The following is a 21,706-nucleotide window of genomic DNA, read 5'->3' on the forward strand; positions in this document are numbered from 1 at the left end:
GTGAATCAAATGTCTTGAATTGTAATAACTTTGCTGATCCCTAAGCTTTCCATCTAGGCTCAGCATTGATTGTTTCAGTACTGTTTAAGACATGGACTATTTATATAGTGTATGGGGCTTCCATTTCTGAAAAGTGAAGCCAGTGTTTGAGTGCCTGCAGTTTTTTTCTTATGGCCAGCAGGGGGCAGCTCCACTGGCTGCAATAGGGCATTCAATTGTATGTACTCTTATGGCAAAATGACCCTATTTCTCACCTACTTTATGACTTTGCTAAACAGTTTCCTTGTGAGTTCATGGTCCAGTCACTAGTTTCAAGTCTTCTTCAATACAGCATGATGTTCATGTGGAGTAAAATAGATGATAAAGCAGGGTATGCAGGGCATGGCTACCTTGTGACTGATACCAAGGCATGCTCTCAGGTTCTCAGTCAGATCCAATCAGGATTGAAACGTAACAATGTGTATCCTCAACCGCTCTACCGTCTTGTCCAAATATAGTTGCCTCTGGCTCCAGAAAATGAGATCATGTCAGCCATAATGTCATACTTGAGGTTTCATAATTTTAGTCCACGCAAAAATGCATGATATGGTTTATAACCTGTTTAATGCCTCCAAAACTAATGACCACATCAGCCTCGGCTGTATGCTTATATGTTAAGCTAAGATGTGACAATGGTAAACATTATACTTTTGTTAAGTTAAGCATGTAAGCATTGTCATTCTGAGCATGTTAGCATGCTGACATTCGCTCAAAATACCAGTTGCGGCACACCAGATGGTTTGTTACACAGAATCATTTGGAAAGTCGTCTTTAGAAGCTATTTGGAAAAGGGCAGGCACTTTCAAAAAAAGCTGGTGATGCTATCACAGTATCTACGCAAACCTCTTCATGAGCCGCGATTGTTTGTTCAAGACGAGTCCCTTCATGGACGCTTGTCGCTTTTGTCACACCTAAAACCACGCCCCCGTAGCTGCCAGTAGTTGACTTTTGGTGCAGACACAAATGGATAACTTGAAACCTCCTAAGATGGATCGCAAATCCACCTGCTAACATGGCTGTAGCCTTGTTTTTTAATATGTTCATCCTTGCGTGCAGGATTGGAAATACCATCATACTCCATCCCCTACAGTCTAATCAACACTCATCTTTGATTTGGGAAGAGAGTGACGTGAGTTTTTGCTCAGGAGTGCTATAAAAATCAGAACATCACAGCCGCAGTGGCATCAAACAGCCAGCTCACCACTGTAGTTATTTTCAGTTAAACACACACTACAAATCGTGTCTCTGTCAGCCCTGTCACCTCGGTTCACTGCTTCGTTACTCTCCTTAAGTGTTGATAATTCAACATGAGAGAGTCACATCTTTGTCAAGCCTGCTTTTAATGAGCTGGTGCAAATATCGAGGTGCCAGGTCACAATGTGGAGTGCCAGAACCATACTCCATGACAGTTTTTTTTTTATGTTTAAATCACAGAGACTTTTTTTTTCATCACCTCACAGGAAGCATTCCCATTCCAGGCTTAATAGAAGTTCAACACTGCACAATAAATTCACCTCCAAACCAAAGCATGTGAAAAAGGCTTTGGACATGGTTGAAGTGTGGCGGCCAGAGGCAGTGATCACATCACATGTGACCAGATATGGATTTTCATTTCAATGCCGGTGGTAAACGGGGTGAAACTGCAGCTATGCCACTGACTAACCTTACATCAATACAGCAGAGGCCCATTCTACGCCGCAGAATTGTTGGAAAATTGAATGCTGAATAGAAGTATTTCTTACTGCACGGAATCCGATGAAAGAGTGCGACTGCCTCCAATCCAAATTCACAAAACCCTTTGATGTTTGTTGGAATAATTTTATGCCTACTTCTCATTTTCCATTTTATGCTTGCTTTTGAATTTTGATTGCGACTACAGGCACTTTTCAATTGATATGCATTATGAACTCTGTAATAATTCAAAGGCCTTTGTTGAGGAACAAACATGTCATTTGTCCCCAAAATGAATTTTACGACTTATTGTGTAACCGTACACCTTTGGTGAGTTCAGAGAGAAGCGATTATTGTCTCCTTTTTTTTGAGAGGGGGGGGAGATTTGTATTTTAAGTTTCATGAGGCATTGCTGAAATTAAATCTTATTTGTTGGTGTTTTTGCAATATTCTTGTCTGTTCTTGTATGTACATCCATGCCTCAGCAGCCATGGTATGTGTTTGTGCGCACACTATGTCTCTGTGTGTGTATATTTATGGATGCACGATTGCCTGCTCAAATTTGGCGTTTGGTGGCTCGTTCCTTCGAGGGATGGCGAAACTTGAGAGGCCGCCTAAAATACTGTGCAGTAATTGGAATTGCTTTATCTTCAGTCTCATCAATTAATGTGCAATTTTCCATTTAATCACTAACACGCTCACTGCATTTGCAATTAAAATGAGGGCTGATAACAGAGAAGATGCCTTTCAGCTGATACCAGTTGGAATGAGAACAGAAAGCAGAAGACGCAATCAGTACACAAAATGACTCGCGGAGACATGCACATGGCACACAAACAAGTGTGAACACACACAGTGCAAACAGTCATGCTCATATAATGCCGCACTGGATACACACACACACGCTGATGCATACACAGCAAACACAAGCACAGTATGACACGATAGAACATGCAGATTTGCAGCTAAAACCCCAAATTAGAGCTCGTCAATGGAACTAAACCAGCATTTAACATCAACATGCTGGCAGCGGCGGCGGCGGGTTCGGATGTCACTCAAGTCGACAAAGGTCTCAGCCAGTTTGTCTTGTCTCTGACTTTTTCACTCAGAGGCAGTGCCAGGGTCTGGATCTCAGTGGGGTGTGAGCTCACTGGTGGAGAAAGTCTGTCATGTATTGTCCTGATTCTGAAGAGAGGGGGTGAGATGTTCGCATCACTTCCTGTCTGACAGCCGGAATCTGAAAACTGTCCAAAGTAGGGTCGTACATTTTGTCCATTTTCCTTAACCAATAGTTGAACACATCAATATATTTGTATTATGGCTCTGAAAGGCTTAAGAACACTGAATGTACATCAGTTATTTTGTTGATTTGTGTACTTAGAAATGTGTGTCCAACAATGGACAAACACAGAGAAATCCAGAGTTCATTCAAGGTAACGGTGTGTTTCCTGCTAGCTGTTGTTAGCCCACAGGATACATAGGATACATCAGAGAGTAAGGAAGGAAGTTGGCACATGTGCCACTTTAATATGTCCTCATTAGGGTGACCAGGGGTCCCACTTCATTTGGGACCGCACAGCATTTTGATTGGCTTTAGATTTTAAAAGTCAGACCACAAAGGTAGACACAGAAACGGGGCAACAGGGAAAAATGGGGGTCACAGGTTCTGCAGATTCAGGTAGAGTATGATGGAAACTACCACAAAGAAAAGAAAATACAGCTGCAACAAAGACTTGGAGAGTGCTTGTCTGTTGTCTATTGTGTGCTACCCATCGTGCAAAGAGATTGAAATGTTTATTTTTTAAGTTAGGTAAAAATTTTGGACCTCTCATCATGGGTGTCCCACATCGTCCCACACAAACACGCTCTTTGTCCCACATTCGGTTTGTTGGGATCTAGTCACCCCAGGTCTGATTTCTGCCTGAGTCCCGTCAGATTTTAATTAGCTATCATGGTTGTTTAAACCTGAAATAACAACTCCCATGATCACGTGCTACTTCATGATGCCATCAAACTAAATCTTTTGTTTTTGTTTTAATGTGAGACCGCAATTGGTAGAATTTACATATTGCGTTTAAATTTTATTGAAACAATGCTACCTGTACATTAGTTATGCCAAACATTAAATCAAAAAGCACAAAATGGTTTGAATGAACAGAATAATAATAAGGCTCTCACCTGAAGGGGCTGCTCTTGTCCACCAAATGTTCAAACAAAACAGTGTCCACAGTTACATTTCTAGACCAAACCAAACTGTGAGAAAACCTGTGAACTTGGTTGTGATGGTACACAAAACTTATCTTATCGATTAACAAATTTGTGTGAGTGTGGGGCTTAATAGTGTGGCAGTACTCGAAACCGGTCTTGGTCTCAAGACAACTACATTTTTACTCGGCTTTGTCTTGGTCTCAGACAAAGAGGACTCATGTTTTTATTTCAATATCACCGAATTGCCTGTGCAGTGTCTGATTTATTTTTTAACATAATTACTGATTGTTAAACTTCCTGCTTCAAATGCAGCCAATAACCTGACTTTTTTCTAATTCGTAATTTCTGCTCTGTGAATGACTGCCCAACACACGCACTCCAAGAAAGTGACAGAAGAAGAAGAAGACTTCAGAAGCTGTGGTTGTCTGGGAAGAGATTTTATCCAAATCCTCAGTAATAAAATTTGGCTATCTAAACCACAAAGGGTGTCCAGAACATTGCAATAAAAGAGGTGAATGAAGAGGAATCTTCATTTGTTTTCTGTGGGTGTTCTTATCAAGTCAAGCCAGTTTTATTATATAGCACCGAATCATAACTGAAGTTATCCCAGGGCATTTTTCATGCAGGTCTGGACCGTACTGTGAAAAATTATGACTTGAAGAAAATATCCTTCATTATATAATAAATCTGATGTGTGCAGTTTTTTTTGTTTGTGTAAAATGTGTTCTTCTTTTAGCTTAAAGTACTTCTTCTTTTATTCTTTATTAAAGTAAAATAAAGGTAGGCAGCCATGACCTTTACTTTGTGAGGCAGCTAGATTCGCAAGATCATGCAAGAATCGATTTTGCATGATCAATTTGCATTCGGCAGCCAATCAGCCTCCTAGGAGGGACTATTGGCAGCTACGGGTGTGGTTTCAGGTGTGATGACAGAAAGAAGCGTCCATGGAAACAGCTCGTCTTGAACAAACAATGGCAGCTCCTGAAGAGGTTAGCGTAGATACTGTGATAGCATCTGAAAAAGATGTTTTTGCTCTTCTCTTGACTGACTTCGGCAACAGTTTGATCTGATTAGTTGAAGTTAGCTTGTGTTAGACAGATGGTTCATCCAATGACCTGCCAAGTGTTTTTTTGAAAGTGCCTGCCCTTTTCCAAACAGTTTAAAAGGATGACTTCTTAGATGGTTCCATGTAACAAACTTCATTTTGACTCAGCCTCAACCCCACAAAGGGTTAGTCTTGTCTTGAAGCACTCTGGTCTTGCTCATGACTTGATCTCAGTTTAGACTGTCTTATCACTACTGTACATACATGTCTGATGTATGAGACTGTAGTATAGGAGCATACAGCAGGGGGTTTATTGCGCTGAAGTGTTGCTTAATTCTGCTGTAATAGTATAAATTCTTGCCAGAATTACACACATTTAATGTTCCTGTAATGATCCCACCTACTGTGTCTCTGGTGTTCATTTATACATTTATAATGAGCTCATTAACTTTATGGTATATTTTTATTTTGTATGATATCACTGTATTTGTAGTATCTCTAAGATCCTTACATGGCATTCTTGTAAAAATGATTTGATTATTAAATTTTCATCAGGCCATAACCTCACAACTCAGTCAGACACTGCAAATCCTCAGCTTCAGGTGGATTTACTGCACATTTTTATTTCCTGAGGCGTCAGCTCTGAACGGATGTTGCAACCGATGCAGAGATTTTGCTCAGATGTTCCAGTTCCATTTCACGAGCTCATAATCAAGCGTTTTCCTCCAGGTCAATACCATTCAGCCCAAGTGCAGCACACTGGCCCACTGTAATTGCTGCCTGCCTTTCATGACCACACAAGGCTGTATGTGGCATTATAAGGCTTTTTTTCCAATAAGTCCAGTGGCTCAAGGTATCCAGCGAACATTCAGTCTCTGAGCATTTGTTGATTTCTGAATGTTGACAGTCGGCATCCGTGTTTTGTGCACCAAATTGACCTTTGGAGTTTCTATATCCATCGATTTTTGTGAGATCAGATTATACATTTATGTTTTATAATGGTTAAAAGCACTGAAGCTACAGTTTACGCTAACATCCTTTTGTCCAATTTGTGTACAAATGTTCAGAACTGAAGTAGTACAATATCTGTGTGTTGTAGACAATATCGTTAACACAATTCATGCTGTTTTTACATATTATGGAGTCAATTACCATGTTTCTAAAATGCATACATTTCCATTCCAGAAATGAAAACTTAATGTTCAAAACCTTAAATATGGTGTATGGCCTCTACTTCAGCAAAACACAGCAGCACAAAAGTTATATTGAAACAGCTGATGATCATTTTTGAATGAACAGATCACTGAAACATTGAGAAATAGCTTATTTACAGTAAACTGTCTAAAATAGACCAATCACAGCTGATTCCAACACTGTAAAAACAAACTACTTGTTTTAACCTAAGAAAGTTAGCATCTGGGCTGTCTTAAAACTTTAAGTTGACTGAATTTGAAAAGATAAGTTAACAGAATTTTCTCATCAAATAAACTTGATATTAATTCAGTTGTACTTGAGAAAACCTGGTCAATTTGAAGAGGTCGCTCAGTAGAGCCAATCCCTGTCACGGCAACTGCCAGACGCAAACAGCAGATATTTGCAAAGTCCCACACCAACATTAAAATGAAATAAGATTTCAAACTGAAGCAGTTGAAACTAAAACACAGCAGTCAAAAAATAGAATTACTGCCTCACAGTTGTGTGTCTTGACCAACCAGTCAAGTTACAGTTTACATCCATGTCTGTCCAAACTCATATGATGTATGCAGTGAAGACTTTGAAGGAATTTAATGTGAAACTTCTCACTATGTTGACCTATAACTTTGAAGGAATTTAATAAAATGTAGTTTTTCCTATACATGTGTGACTCCAGTGAATAATTTGCAGTGAGAAACATGCTGTCTTCACTTAGAGACTATTTTTTACAGAGGACAGAGGACTGATAGAGAGCTGAACATTATGATGTCACAGTGAAGTTGACCTTTGACCTTGCAGATATAAAATGACATCACCCCCTCATTTTATCCTATTAGAGATTGGTGTGTAATTTTGTCATAATTAGTGAATGATACCTTGAGTTATGGCCAAAATGTGTTTGGTGAGGTCACTGTGACCACTGAATACCAAAATCTAACCAGTTCATCCTGGACTCCAAGTGAACATTTGTTCCAACTTTGAAGAAATTCCCTGTATGTGTTCATGAGATGTTGTGTTCACAAGGATGAGATGACCTGAAAACATAATGCCTGTAGCCACGGCTGTCACTGGCATGGAGCCATTTAAAAAAGAAAAAAAAAAAAAAAAAACATTTTCAAAGATTTTTCAAAGTTCTGAATCACAGAGGTCCTTCAACACACCGTCATCAATGCGCACAAAAGATATTAGGCTGATCGGTCCAGTCATGTTCGAGATTAGCTCTGGTCAAGATGTGGGTATGTTGATCACACACACATTCACTCACTTGCGCATACACACACTGAAGTGATTGCATGATCCCCTCCAGGCACAAGCAACACTGATATCCTGCAATATGAAGCAAAGAAAAAGTCACAGTAATTACACTGCTGCATAAAATGAGAAACAATACAGTAAGAAAATGTTTAGGCAGATTTCTTATAGTCTATTCTTAATATAGAGTCACCTTCCACCTCCTCCTCTTCTTGCTGTCACTCTTCCTCTGTGTTCTCCATGCTGGTCGATTTTGCTCCCCACGCTGCTGAGGTCACCAGGGGTGTCTTTATCTTCTAACAGGTGACAGGAGTGTCTCGCCAGTTGAGTTTTAACAGGTGAGACGTGAGTAACTCCAACTGGTAATTAGGGCGTGGCATCTTGAAGGCCAGTGTTTTCCAGGTGAATGAAGTGTGCAAAAGGCTGTAATTGATGCTGAGACATTTACGAAAAATGGGATATGGAATTTTGAGTGAAAACAACAGGTTTTTACATGAGCTTTGAGTGTTCAGAAAAAGCTATACGTATAGGTAAACGCTTGTTAGCATTTGTAAAAAAGCAAAAAAAAAAAAGGTTTGATAAAGTTCTCCCTCACATTTATAAAAACACTGTTTTCCCCCTCAGGTCAAACAGTTAATTTCGAGGACATTTTCATGCAGCGTATACACATAGGTTATATGTAGCTTCAGGATGGAGCACCTGCTGTGCCTGCCTATAGTAAGTTGGGGTGATGGTAGGGGGTCTTGCATGTGTGTATGTGTGTGTCTTTGTATGTGTAATGGAACCCTGAACCAATTAGCTCCTTCGGTGGGGGTGGGGGCCACGGTTACAGCGGCGTTCCACAGGGTACAGCCCCTCAGCCCTGTGGGGTCCCGGCCAATAGCAATTAGCCCACCAACAAGAGCCCTAATTAGCCCTCTTGATTGGCTTGGTAATAGTGCAACAACAGCAGCAGCAGCCAACACATAGAGACGACCAAGGTGACTCGATCACGACGCGATGCTTTAAAGCCAGCTGTAGTGTAATTAGTAAACAAGCATGGCGGTCTGTAATTGGTAAACAAGTAGTCGGGTTTGTTTGCGGTGTCATTATGAACCTGCTGGTATGTAAAGTATTTCTGTAAAGGCTTCCATGATTGAGTCTGTGTTGTTTTGTTTCTTTCTGCTTGGTAGCTTAGTCAGATCACTCAGTATTAACACATCACTCTTCTGTCAGCTCTGTGCGGTACATGCAGAGGGAGACTGAGGGGAGACATGAATTAGTAAATGGAGACGGGGAAAAAGAAGTGTGAAAGGGAAGAGTGAGATGCTGCTGCGTGAGGATCTCATCTCCTATTATTTAATCATAGCAGCACCTGGTGGCTGCTGCCGTAATAGAATTTACAATCACTGCTAGCTCGCACTGGATTTATGCTCCTCTTTCTCTCTCTCTCTCTTTTTCTTTTTTCCCCTCCTGTGTCTGTCCCCAGTCTCGATGTGAAGCCGTCCCATGATGCAACATGTGTCCCCAGCACCTGCAGTGACAATGATGGCCACCCAGAGCGTTCCTCCACCATCGTACCAGGAGAGCCAACAGGTCATCACAATTTAACTTGATTGATGCTTGATGTACCAGCTCATACACTCAACACATGGTAGCACCGAATGTGCTCTAAAAACCTAGCTGTATTTTCTCAAATGCTTCCTGTGAACGATGGGGTCGTAATGTCGTAATGTTAAAGTTAAAACAGTTTTAAGATAGAGAAGATGTTTAAATACATTTTTGGATTTGTGTTACCTGTGCTGTTCTTACCTGTTTGAAGTGGTTGAGGCTCAGATGGAAAAAGGTGATGTCATATATTTCTGTGGACCGGTTTTAATGATGTAATGTCTCGTGACAGTTGATAAGCTAAAACAAATAATCAAAATAATGGCTGAGGATGTTTTTCCCCCCAAATTTGAACCTAAATTTATGCATGATTATTTAAAGCTGGGGTATGCAGTCTTATTTCATTATTATTTTGGCTGAAATAACTCATTTTGGCCATTGCATTTCACTAATATTTATTGAAGGGATCCTTTAAAAAATATGTCTGAGTGCCCACCCCTTTGTATTTTTTGTTATTGAATAATTCTGGGCTGTGTTCAGCTCTGAAACAGTGGTGAGTTGAGTACCCTGTTGTGTATGCAAGTGCACGGCACTGCAACGCCTTTTTAATGTGGTGGTGTTTATACACAGACTGCTGCTGATTGGGTAACAACTGTGACACACCCAGCAAACAAGAGGAAACATATCTAAAGCCCGTTGCACGCTGTTGCACACCTTTCTGTCGAAGCATGCAGTTCACCTTGGAAAACATAGCAAAATGGTGCACAGCATTTTCAGACTGAACGTGCCCCTGGACTGAAACAAACAACAACCAGCCAGGGTTAGCTAGCATGTAACTAGCCAATCACAGCAACTGTACAAACAAGGGTCATTCAGGTTCTACATGTGTCTGTTATTTTGTAGTTTGCTAGGTAGTTACAAGGGTTGACAACCTTGATTGTGTGTCTACAAGCCCAGCAAAATGTGCACACAAGTCTGGTGGGCTTTGGTGGGAGGGGCTTAGTGGAGTGATACGAGGCAACAGAGAGAGAGTGGCGGATGATTTTGCAGCTTTAAAGGCAGAGTCAGCAGGATTTGTCTGAGCTGTCTGTAAATGTACCAGAATTTCCCAGAATACCAATGTTTGGGTTGGTAAAACCTCTGATCACAGAAAAATAAGGAGAGAAATAAGGAAGTAGAGGCAGAGGGCAGGGTCTCTACAAACAGAGACACCGCCGCACACTTTTAGTGGGTCATATTTTTATCAAAGTTCTGTATCTGTAAAATGAAAAAAATAGATATTAATCAGCAATCAGCAAATTTTTCAGACATTGATATTAGAGCTAAATTTGTATTTTCTAATCTCTCTTGTATAAACATGCAGCCTCAGTCTTCTCCCTGGCGCTAAGATTAGTTTATCTGAACATGTAACTTCTACACTGCAGCTCTTCACAACCCAGCTGATGCACTGGATATATACTGTATTTATCTGTACATACTATTTGACCTGATTTTTTATTAGCAAAATGTAAATATTTCACTAAAAATGTCATTAAAAACAGATTTGTGTAGCCTAACAGAAATTTAGGATTACTTAATCTTCACCTTATTTAACCCAAAGTACTACTAAGGCAGTACTTCAAATTTTAACACAATTCTCATTGATTTTCCTAATTTGTGTATAATACAAACATTTCTTTATGGGAAATAATAAATTGCATGGACAGTAAAATGGCAATAATAAATAATAAATAGCAATAGCTTTTTACTTTTCTTGTGAGTTTATTCAAACTCAGTACAGTAAAGTTACAAAGTTGTTCTGATACAGAACATTAAAGTAAAAGTGATTGTTTAATTTTTATGTAAATATTATAATAATATCATGTGAGAAAGATCTTAAAAGGTCACTAAAAACAGTATGTGACCATTACAAATAAAGTATGGGCCTGTAAGACTATTAGAGCAACAGCATGGGAGAAAAAATATCATAAAGTATAGTATTAATACTATAAATCAATCAAGTTTATTTGCCATATGTAATTGCATATGGTACAGTCACAGTGAAATGTAATGTAATGTAAGGCAACAATTGAGTATCAAACATGATTTAATTTTCTGTTGGAATATTAAAATGATTTTCCATTAAGAGCCGAGTGTCAGAGTGATATATACTGCATGTTCAAGTGTAGAATAAGAGGTCAGGCCCCAGCCTGCGGTGCTCAACACAACACGTGATGCCACTAACAGGTCAGTGTAATTAATGTAGCCTAACAGTGTCTGGACTCAGGCTTTGTCTGACGCTGCAGACCATCCCGTGGAGTGGAGGTAGAGCAGGTTCACCCGACCGCCTAACCCTCCTCCTTGTCCACACCACCTCTGTCTGCTTTCGCCCGGAGGATTAGTGCCAGGGGAGAGCTCCCGAGCCGCAGTCTGCACGCTCGGCAAATGCAAATGAGAGCTAGTTAAGTGTGAAGAAGCTAATTTATTTCCCATTTGGTGCTGGGATTAAGACTTGAAGCTTCCTCCCATCCCACCCCGACTGGAAAAAAAAAAAAAAAAAAGGGTGGGGGGTTGTTAGACTCATTTCCTCTGAGAGAACGATTGAGAGAGGAAAGTGGGGTAAAGGATGAAGAAGACAACGGATTGTGTTCGTAAAGCGTGTCACTCCCCTGCCCACCCTACAGCACAAATAATATCAAAACAAGTTCACAGATTCTCTAATGATTCCATGTTCAACCACCATCAGAGCAAAGGGATAGTGTGATTCAGCTGTATGGACAGCTGTGTTCGGTTGCTAAATAGTAATTGAATATTTATCATTTAACAGGAATCTATAGATGACAGCATGCCTTGTTCAATTACTGAATCTATCCGATCATTCATTTTGTTTAACAGCTTCATTACAAGGCTCCTGACCTGTCAGCAACAATGATTCATTCCAGCTACATGCTCATTTGTAGTCTGTCAGCATTGGATGCATGTTGCACCTTATTGCTTTTGAAAAGTGATTAAGAAATTATTTAGACCGCACAAGCAGCTGCCTGTTTATAACAAGTACACAGAAGAAATCTCAGGCTTTCATATCATTGATACATCTGTTATTTTGGCCATGTGATATTCAAGTTGTTTAGTTGGTTAACAGTAGTTTGAGGAGCAGGTTTAACGTACTGAATAGTTAGATTTTCTGCTAGTAAACAAACAAATATACGTGTAATTTTTAGGAAATAAACTTTTTTTGTATACTTTTCAAAATCACGATGGAGCTGGATTTGCAAGATCACGTGATCAGTTATCCGTTTGTGTCCACACCAGAAGTGGTGCAGTCAATCAGACTCCTACAAGGGACTACTGGCAGCTGCGGGTGTGGTTTTAGGTGAGAAGTGTCCCTGGAATCGACTCATCTCGAACAAACAATGGCGACTCCTGTGATAACATTGCTTATATCAGAATTTCTTCATTGAAAGAAGAGCAAAGAACGGCACAGAAGGCTGTGATCTGATTCGTTGAAGTTAGCCCATGTTGGACGTGATACTCAGATGGTTCATCCAATAACCTGCCAAGTGTTTGAAAGTGCCTGCCCTTTTCCAAACAGTTTCTAACAATGACTTCTCAGGTGGTTCTGTGTAACAAACCAATAAAGTGTAATAAAAAGCAATAAAATGCAGGCAGCAGCTAGGCTCATAAGGCATTAGTCAATGTAAGATGTAAATAGGAACAAGGTCATGTAACCAGTAAAAGTTATAAAACAGGTAGCTGGTGTAATGTTGCAAATATGGGAATACGATCTTGACTCGTAGAATTTATCAGAAATCTGGCAGCTGAGATTTGAACAAGCTTCAGATGGGAGATGGCCTTTTGGCTGAGCCCCAAATACAGGGAATTACACAACTTATTCGTGGTCTGCCTGAGATCAAGAAAATCTTAACCTTTGCAGTGTTCCTGTTGGATAAAGCATGATTGTATTGCCGTGGTAATTTGTGCGTCAAAACAAAGCTCAGAGTCAAAAAATTACACCCTAATTGGGGGCAGAATGGTTAATGCTAAAGGCTCCCAAGATTCTTGTTCAAGTCATAGGTCAGGTTTGGTGGAACATTAAGTTGTGTGCCATCGATATAGCAGTGGAAATCGACTGATTGATTGATTATTTGAACCAAAGGAAGCATATAAATGAGAAATCATACAGGATCAAGGATTGACCCCTGGGGAACACCACATGGTGGGGGGCTGGGGATGAGGAGGATTCTCCCCATTACAAAAGAGAAATATCTGTTGTTGAGGTAGGACTGACCCCTCTCTTATGGGTTGGAATGTTTGCAACTTCAGTCCTTTCACTGTGCAGAATTTTAACTGACATAATATAAAAAACATTTTCTTCCTTGATTTCTTTCTTGAATTAATGTTTCATCCAGATTTGCTTCAACACCTGATTTGTTCAAACATGATGTAAACTTTTTTAGCCATGTTAGTGGCATGGCTCTCTGGAATGTCAGTTTGTCCTACTGTTGGTTGGTCCATCAACTCTCGACAACTATTAAATGGATTGCCATGGAATTTGGTACAGACTTTCATAGAGAGCATGTTAGTTAAGTTATATAACTTAACCTAGGTATGTTACATGAGTGAAAATGTATAATTTAATTTATGTAGAAGGCAACATTGATAATTGGACATGAACAGCAGTCTCCTGGCTAAAAGTCTTGTGTTTGTTTGACCCATCCATCCTTGCCTATTCATTGCCTTTCTAGCTCTTCATGCTATGTCACCTGACTTTGACAGCACATTAAAAGATAACAGAGATTACCTGCAGCATCACAGTTTGTAGCATGGGGTACTGACCAAAATCCTGTGTTTGAGGAGCGAGAACAGGCCCTGATGTGCAATATTTTGGTTTATGATCAGAACTAATGGCATTCCCATCAGCCTCAATTGTACTACATTGTATTTAGTGCTAAGTAGCAAATGGTAGCACGCTAAGATGCTAAACTGAGATTGGGAACAAGGTAAACATTATATATGCTACACATTATCATGCTAGTATTGTCACTGTAAGCATGTTAGTATGCATACCACAGTGCAAGTGCAGCCTACGAGAGCCACTTGCTTGGTTTGTTCATTAGCTGGGAATCAAAGTATCTGTGTTTCATAAAACTACTTCGGCTATGGTTGCCCTTAAATTTTTAAGCGTAACCTTCCTCAGAAAAAAGATGAGTGGCATAAAATTAGAGTATTGTAAGGGAAAACCTTTGACGTTTTGTTCTTAGCTACTTAAGGATTTGTTTATGCATTGCTAGAAGGTCCTTGGTAACCATTTTCATGAAATCATTTTAAGGTGACTGAAGTTTTGGAAGATAAGATAATAATGGAATTTATGGTGGTTGAACGGGAGGAAGAGGAGATACCAAGACACTGTTATAGTTGCTGTCAACACTGTAACAACTTTTGCACTAGCAACTTTGTAGCTTGCTAGCAAAACATTTACATAATGCTGTTTCATATTTTATCATTAGCTACATAGTTTTATTGAAATTACTTAAGATTTCCATATCCTTTAGATAGGACCACATTCTCAGCTTCTGTCCAGTTTGACTTTCTTTTTCTTTTTGTATTCTCTTTATCGTCAATTTTTGAGAAGCTAGCTAACACTGACAGTAATTTTGTTAGGTAACTTTTAAAGAATGATGACATGAGTGAAGGGGAACCATGGTAACTGAAGTGCACATGTGCTGAACTATGACAGTAACTACCATGAAAGTCATAGTCTGATGCAAGGAGACAACCTAAGAGGTTTTATGGAACGCTCGTAAGTGGACCCCTGAGCTTATAATGCAAACTTAAGTTTGAAACTTCATGCAACTGGGCACTGAACACTAACAAAACAGTTTCAAGTAATTTTGTGATTGTTTTCTGTGTGTCCCCAGATGACGGGCACCACTCAGCAGAACACCAAGACCCCACAGGTCCATATCCCAGCAGCCTCTGCAGCAGGAAATACCTCTGTCAGTGTGACCCTCGACCCCCAGGCCCAGCTTGAGTCTGACAAGAGGGCCGTTTACAGGTTGGTGCAACCTCCCACGAGAGGTTCATGTGTCATTAGAAAGTTTGTATGTCTGTCTTGGCTGAACTATGCACAAATCTGAACTCACTTTGCCTCTTGGTCCATAAATGTGACTACTTGTTAAACATGTTATGTCAATGTGTGCTATTCTGCCCCTGAATTTTGCCTCATGTGTTCTTACTTTAAAATAATTATTGTATTTTCTCTCAAGCCCTATGCTGGCTTTATGAAATTGTACTAAATTTGCTTGCTGGTGAAGGCTACATGCACTAGTGTTGTTTTTAATAATTTCTCTTAAACTAGCCATGACTTATACACCTTTGAAAATTCTACTTGAAGGTTGCCTCCTTTCCTTTTCACTTAATGTCATTCATAAACCTTCAGTAAAGAGCACCTTCAGTAAAAGCGTTCACTCATCAAAGGCGACCAGAAGCACCCTCATTTTCTCTTTGAATTTAATAAATTGACTTCAAAATAAGCATTTGGTATACTGGCAATAGTCAGACTGTTCCTGTGACTTCTGTACAGTGCGTTCAGGGATAACTTCAGGCCTTTTATGATTCTGAATATTATGGTGAGACAATGAAAGAATGCATGAATGAATTAAAAATGCTTTGGAATGTTTTCAAGTCATTTTATTGGGTAATAAAAAGCCAAGAGGGGAAAAGGAAACTAAAAAACTTAAAGTATATAAACTAAAAAAATGTTCATCAGGCAAACAGAGTTGTTGTGTGTAAGATTCCAGACTTAAATTGTAAAACATAATTTATTTCTCTTTCACGCCAACAGTCATTTTCAAAGGTAAGCATCACTCTTCAAGTGGTAGAGACTAAACTATTCGTTTGCTTTACTTCTTGGTCCAGATACAGTCAGAATCTATAAATGAACCGCTCTGATGGGGGCACTGTACTTTTGTGAAAAGAAATTTCACTAACACTTTCTATGAAGGTCATGTCTAAAATACATTATAAGCACATCTATAAGACATTCTAATGCATTTCTGAGGCTTCGTAAAACTCTTTAGAAATGTTAATGATTGTGCATGACAACTTACAACAAAGTTTATAAAGAATATAAGTGGTGGACATAATGTTTTAGCATACATAATGCCTTACACCTACTTATAAAGCCCTTATAAAGTGCTGTCACTTTATAGCATATTATTGATGTTTATAACACATTATTCCATTTCAGAAGATCTGAATTTAAAATATGTTATCACATGTAAGAGCAGTTCTCTGTGTGTCTTTATAACTTGCTAAAGTAATGATGGTTATAATGTGCTGTGTAACTGAGGACTCAGATTCTTCAATAACACTTAATATGAAAACCTCATCTTTAATGCATTATGGGTGCATAATCTTCAACAATATGACAACACTCACAAACACACATAATGCTTTCTAATGCACTGTGTCAACAATTATAAAACATTATAGATGTGACTTATGATGAAATTTAGGTTCAAGTGTTTTTTGGATGCTCTTGACTAGTTATAGTTTGACTGCTAGGGCTCATAATACATTATGACCACCTATACTCAACTATACAAACAATCAACTGTAGTAAGAACTCATAGTACGCTCTAATAGTCCATGCAGTCTCACAACATTATAATTCACATCTATAATCTTTTATGACTTGCTAATAAAGTACATCAGGAAGCATTATTTGTGTTTATGAATGTAGTTGTAAAGCATTATGAATGCATTACAATTCACTATGCATCTATAATGCACTATGTATGTGGTCCTCATAGAAAAAGTTACTGGTTCACTGTTGTCTCTTTGGCATGGAGGGATTAAAGCATTATGAATGCTGAACTTATACTACATTATGTCTAGCATGTACAGTATAATGTCCTATAAATACATATGTGCAGCACTTATGACACCTTACAAACACATTGTGTCTACCGTGTATAATACCTTATAAATACATTATGCCCAGAACTTATAATACTTTGTAAACACATCATGTCCACCACTTATGATACCTTATAAATATACTACGTCCAGCACTTAGAATACTTTATAAACACACTATGTCCACCACTTACAATACTTTATAAACACGTTATGTGTACCACTTAGAATACTTTATAAACATACTATGTCCACTACTAAGAATACTTTATAAATCTTGTCATAAGCTGTCATGCTTAAGTATACACGTTTATAAAGAGTTTTGTAAAGCTTTAGGAATGCATCATAATGTCATGTCATGTGTGTATAATTCATTATAGACATGACCTTCATAGAAAGTTTGACCACAATTTCAATATTTGACAAAATAAACATATATAAACCATGAATTGAAGACAGCATGGAATATTTTAAATAATCATTTTCCATTCACAAAAGTATTTGTTCTGCCTTCGAAGTAGATTTTTAGATGAATTTGCTGAAAGCTCTGAGTCAAAGCGTTGTGAAATGCATCTGATCATTTCCACACTGCACTGTACATCAGCTTTGTGCCTTTTTTTGTTACCCATATTTTAGGATGTTTACAGATCACCCTACAGACATTTGTTCCAAATTTTATTCTGTTATTTACCATGTAGAGGCCCTGGAAGGCACCACCTTGTTAGGTGTAGAAAATAAGAAAGAAAATCACTGCTGGGTGAAACCAAAACTCTAGTAAAAAAAAATAAAAAAAAAACAAAAAACACCTCACTCCTCTCCCAGCTTATCACTAGAATATTGATGCACCCTTATAATGAGCTTGTATTATCTATTTATGAAGTAAATTATTCAAAATACAGACATTTTTAATCGAGCTGGGTGATCTCCTGGCGTAGGCAGCAAACCAACAACTTACCAGATTTGTTGAGTGGAATGAGACGCGAGCTGCCCTGCACCGTCTGGCGCGGGCCGTCCTGTAATGATGACACTGCAGACTGTGTCGGCCCGTCTGTCCCGGCTCCTCAGGTCCCACCTGCGGGTATCCACCGCTGCTGTCTGAGGAGGTGCGAGCCCCCGCGCTCAGGCCTCAGGCGAGCTGCTGTAAAGTCCTTAGCAGCTCCTTTGAGATACAGGGCTGCCTTTGATGTGAGCAGCCATGTTTGGAGCAGCTCCGGGTGCTGGTGGTGGTGGTGGGTGTATTCTCAGCCCAAATCGGCCCCTCTTCCACTTCCATGGGGTTTTTTTTTTTTTTTGGATCTCTACTTTCCTCCTCTTCCTCCCCTAAACAGCAGGAAAGACAGAACAGAGGAAGCTCACAGTATCAGCTGAACACAACATTTGCAGCAGTGATACAGACCTTATTACCTTTATTTAAATGTAGCCTCAGCTGTCCAGCTCTTTTGTTGTCTTCTGTAGAGAATATATTAATGTTAATGATGCTAATTTATTTTATTAGCTGCTTGATTGGAGTGCCTCTATAAGAGCTGGGATCTGTGCATTCATTCTTGTCGCTTTAATGAATGTCAAACTGTTTTAAACATGCACTTAAGGAGAGACCCTGCAGTATTGTTTGTGTGGTGTGTGGTTATAAAAGCACTGGAGTGAGCAAATAGGAGGACGGTGCACATACATACTTGCATACAGTAAGTCAATGCATGGATTCAGGGAATAGTGCAACATACTGGGAAAAACATTTGTTGTCTTTCTTTCTTGTAAAGTGGATAGTTAAGTCAGTTTCATGTATTATAGCCTAGTATCACAAATCACAATTTGTTTCAAGGGGCTTTATAGTCAGTCCTCCTGCTAATAGAGCCATGCAGCAGTGCCCACATGCGCTAGGATGCATTGTGGGTGAGCACCACCCTACCCTATAGCTTTTACTTTGCTGGACAAAACGTGGGATTCAAGCTGGAACACCCTGTAGTTCTGCCTAATTATCATTAGTTGCAGGAAGAATAACAGATTTTGAGGCCGTGGATGTTTACGTTGAAGTCACTTGAAAAGCGTGGTGCATGCCTTTCAGCCGCTAAGCTAACAGTTACTGTGCATCTGTATAAGTTGCCAAGGCACGGTGACAAAATGTCGGTATTTGACGAGTTGGGAATGAGACTCGGTTGACAGAATAGGTCGATTACTACTGACTCCCAAAACGCAATATATGAAAAGCGGAGACTACCAGCGACAGACATACCAGACCTGAAATATGTTATCAAATTCACGTTATGTAAATCATATCATACACACGGTTAATGTTGTGAACAGACACAGTTTAGTTACATTTAAGCACCAAAACTATTTGGTTAAGTTTCGGAAAAGATCATGTTTAGGCTAAGGGTTAGGATTAGGGGGTTAAGGTAAAGGTCAACCTCATGTAACCCACATGTATGCAGTTTTATGTATGTAGCGTTTGGTAACTTAAAACTCTATATAAGTAAAAGCTGATTTTAGGTTTCATAAGGGACATGAACCACAGTCTCCTGTTTTAAACCCCTGTGTTTAGTTAACCCATCCATCCAGCCCACCTCATTGAAACATAGACTTTTTTGCTACTCCTTTTAGAAATATTATGGCCACTAGAGGTCACTACCTAGTCTGACTCACCCGATGTAAAATGTAAGTATAAGCTTGCCACTGACCGTCTGTTTCAGGCAGCATTGGGGCATCCGCTATCTGTTTTTAAAGTCCTGTTGAAGGGTAAGAACAACAACCTCAGAGCTAGCAAGCTATGATGAAATGGCTTTGGTTGTTACCTTTTGTTTTGCGATGATTTAGCCATGTTAAAGCCAAGGTCTTCCTCCCTATGTGCAAATGTCACACAAAAACAAGTCCTCCCTGACACTGTTTTGCACGGACCCAGTCGTTGCATCCTGGGTTTAACCCCACCCAAGATGATTGTGAATAAATGCAAACAAACCAGAGGGCTTCTCTTTTTAAGCAAGAATATTATGGCTTACTGTCAGCTGACAAAAGCTTCCCTTACTGTAGTCTTTGTCAAAACTTTTGCATGATTTTTCACAATTGGACTGTAGAGAACCATATAAATAGGCCTTGGCTCCAATAAACTTGACCTTGTATCATCTAATAATAATAAATGTGTGAGGAGAGGAATGGAAGCCGAGGCTACTGCGCCTCATTCTGTGCCAGGCTATTTCAGTCAATCAGTGCACAGTGCCAGAGTGAGGTTTAATATACCTACAAGATAAATACACACAGCCACACAGATATGTAATACAGTCCATTTCATTGAAATGAAACAAGGAGCCCTTGAATTCAATCACAGTTTTAATTTCATAGCATTGCGTAGTATTTGACTGTACTAGATTTGTGTTTCACAAATCCAAATAGGTGTTAGTCTAACTGAAACGACTGAATAATATTTTTTTTTTCTAAGGCAACATACCAGCATTATTTCAAATGCCCTAATCTTGAACTGTTGAACTTACTTGTTCACGTGAGTATGTTGATATTAGCAATATCTTAGTACTGAATTTGCAGTAGTACTCTGACCCTTTTGATAGAGCCCTCACTTCACCCGACAGCAGCTTCCATGTCCTGTCCACAGTTTATTGCAGGCAGTGATAGTCTGTGTTGAAAGCAAGAGCCTACCTCTCTTCTCTCAAAGACTGATCCAGTTGGAACAGATTGTGCAGATGACTGGCAATTCATAAATCCAATGTGGTTCTGTAAATGACCATATGCAGTTTTTATGGGTAATAAGTTGCCAGAACAGGGATATTATGTAAATTTAGATCTAGATAGTTTGCTGTGGGTTTTTTTTGTTTTTTTTTAAAATATGAACTGCCTTTTAAGCACTTCTTTTGGTTTCACTGTATTTATGCTGATCATTTTTTTAACAATTAGTTTGTTGTTCAGAACAGTTTATAATTTCTCATACATTCAAGCAAATTGCACATGTCCAACATCTAACTGTACTTACTCTTTTGCGCATGTGTGCGGTTTTCTACAAATTTGGACAATAACCACTTGCAAATGACTCTGCTGATCAAAACTGATGAGTTGATTCTCAGTGAAACTGTTACATGCAAGATGATACGTTCAGTTTTCAAAATCCATCAGACGTGCACATATATTCCATAAATATCTATAGCGCGAAATGTTTGTGATGTCTGCTGAATTGGCTAATGAGCTGCCAGGTAACAGCAGTGAACCAACAATCACACGGAGGTCATGGAGGTTTGTGGCAAATTTTCTGTGTATGACTTTAAATCAAAGATGAATTTTATGTTTGCAATACAAACAGCTGGGGGTAAACCCCAGTAAACTCAGTTTACAGTATAACTTCTTTGAAATGAGGCTGAGAGTTTTTAGATCAACTGTATCGATTAGAGGGAAAACACCACCTTACCTACCTCTGTATTTACTGCTACACCCTGCTTGTAACACATTACTACTCAAATAAATTTACTGCATACATTTGATGTACCACAGCACTGTGCAGTATCGACTTTTCCAAGCAAACCATTAATTACACCGTGGAAATCTGAATATAAAAAGCTCAGTGCGATACATAATAACATTCAGCTAGACAAACTGACATCCTAGCAGTCAGTGTCAACAAAAAGTAGAACAAAATAGAGGTTTGTATTCAAGAAGCATTTCAGAGGTTGACAACTACGGTGAAAAGACCTTTTGGCCTAATTACTGACACAATAACTTGGTTTCGAAACGTGACTGAAATGTTTTGGGTGAGTTACTACCTTTTGAAACATGCAAGAGAGTGTTGATGCCCCATGAAACAGTGGTGACAGTTGC

The 21,706-nt window shown here is 39.2% G+C and overlaps 1 protein-coding gene across 1 annotated transcript in view; it reads left to right on the forward strand.

The window, feature by feature from the left end:
• Positions 1-21,706, forward strand: part of pknox2 (pbx/knotted 1 homeobox 2) — a 163,353-nt gene that overhangs the window by 96,850 nt on the left and 44,797 nt on the right. The window contains exons 4-5 of the mRNA XM_084730691.1: positions 8,877-8,983; positions 14,893-15,029. Of these exons, the coding sequence (XP_084586817.1) occupies positions 8,897-8,983; positions 14,893-15,029 (224 nt within the window). The 5' untranslated portion in view covers positions 8,877-8,896. The remainder of the gene's footprint in view (positions 1-8,876; positions 8,984-14,892; positions 15,030-21,706) is intronic.

The sequence above is a fragment of the Lutjanus erythropterus genome, chromosome 11 (assembly GCF_056507025.1).
Source record: "Lutjanus erythropterus isolate fLutEry1 chromosome 11, fLutEry1.hap2, whole genome shotgun sequence".
In the NCBI taxonomy this organism is placed as follows: Eukaryota; Metazoa; Chordata; class Actinopteri; order Lutjaniformes; family Lutjanidae; genus Lutjanus; species Lutjanus erythropterus.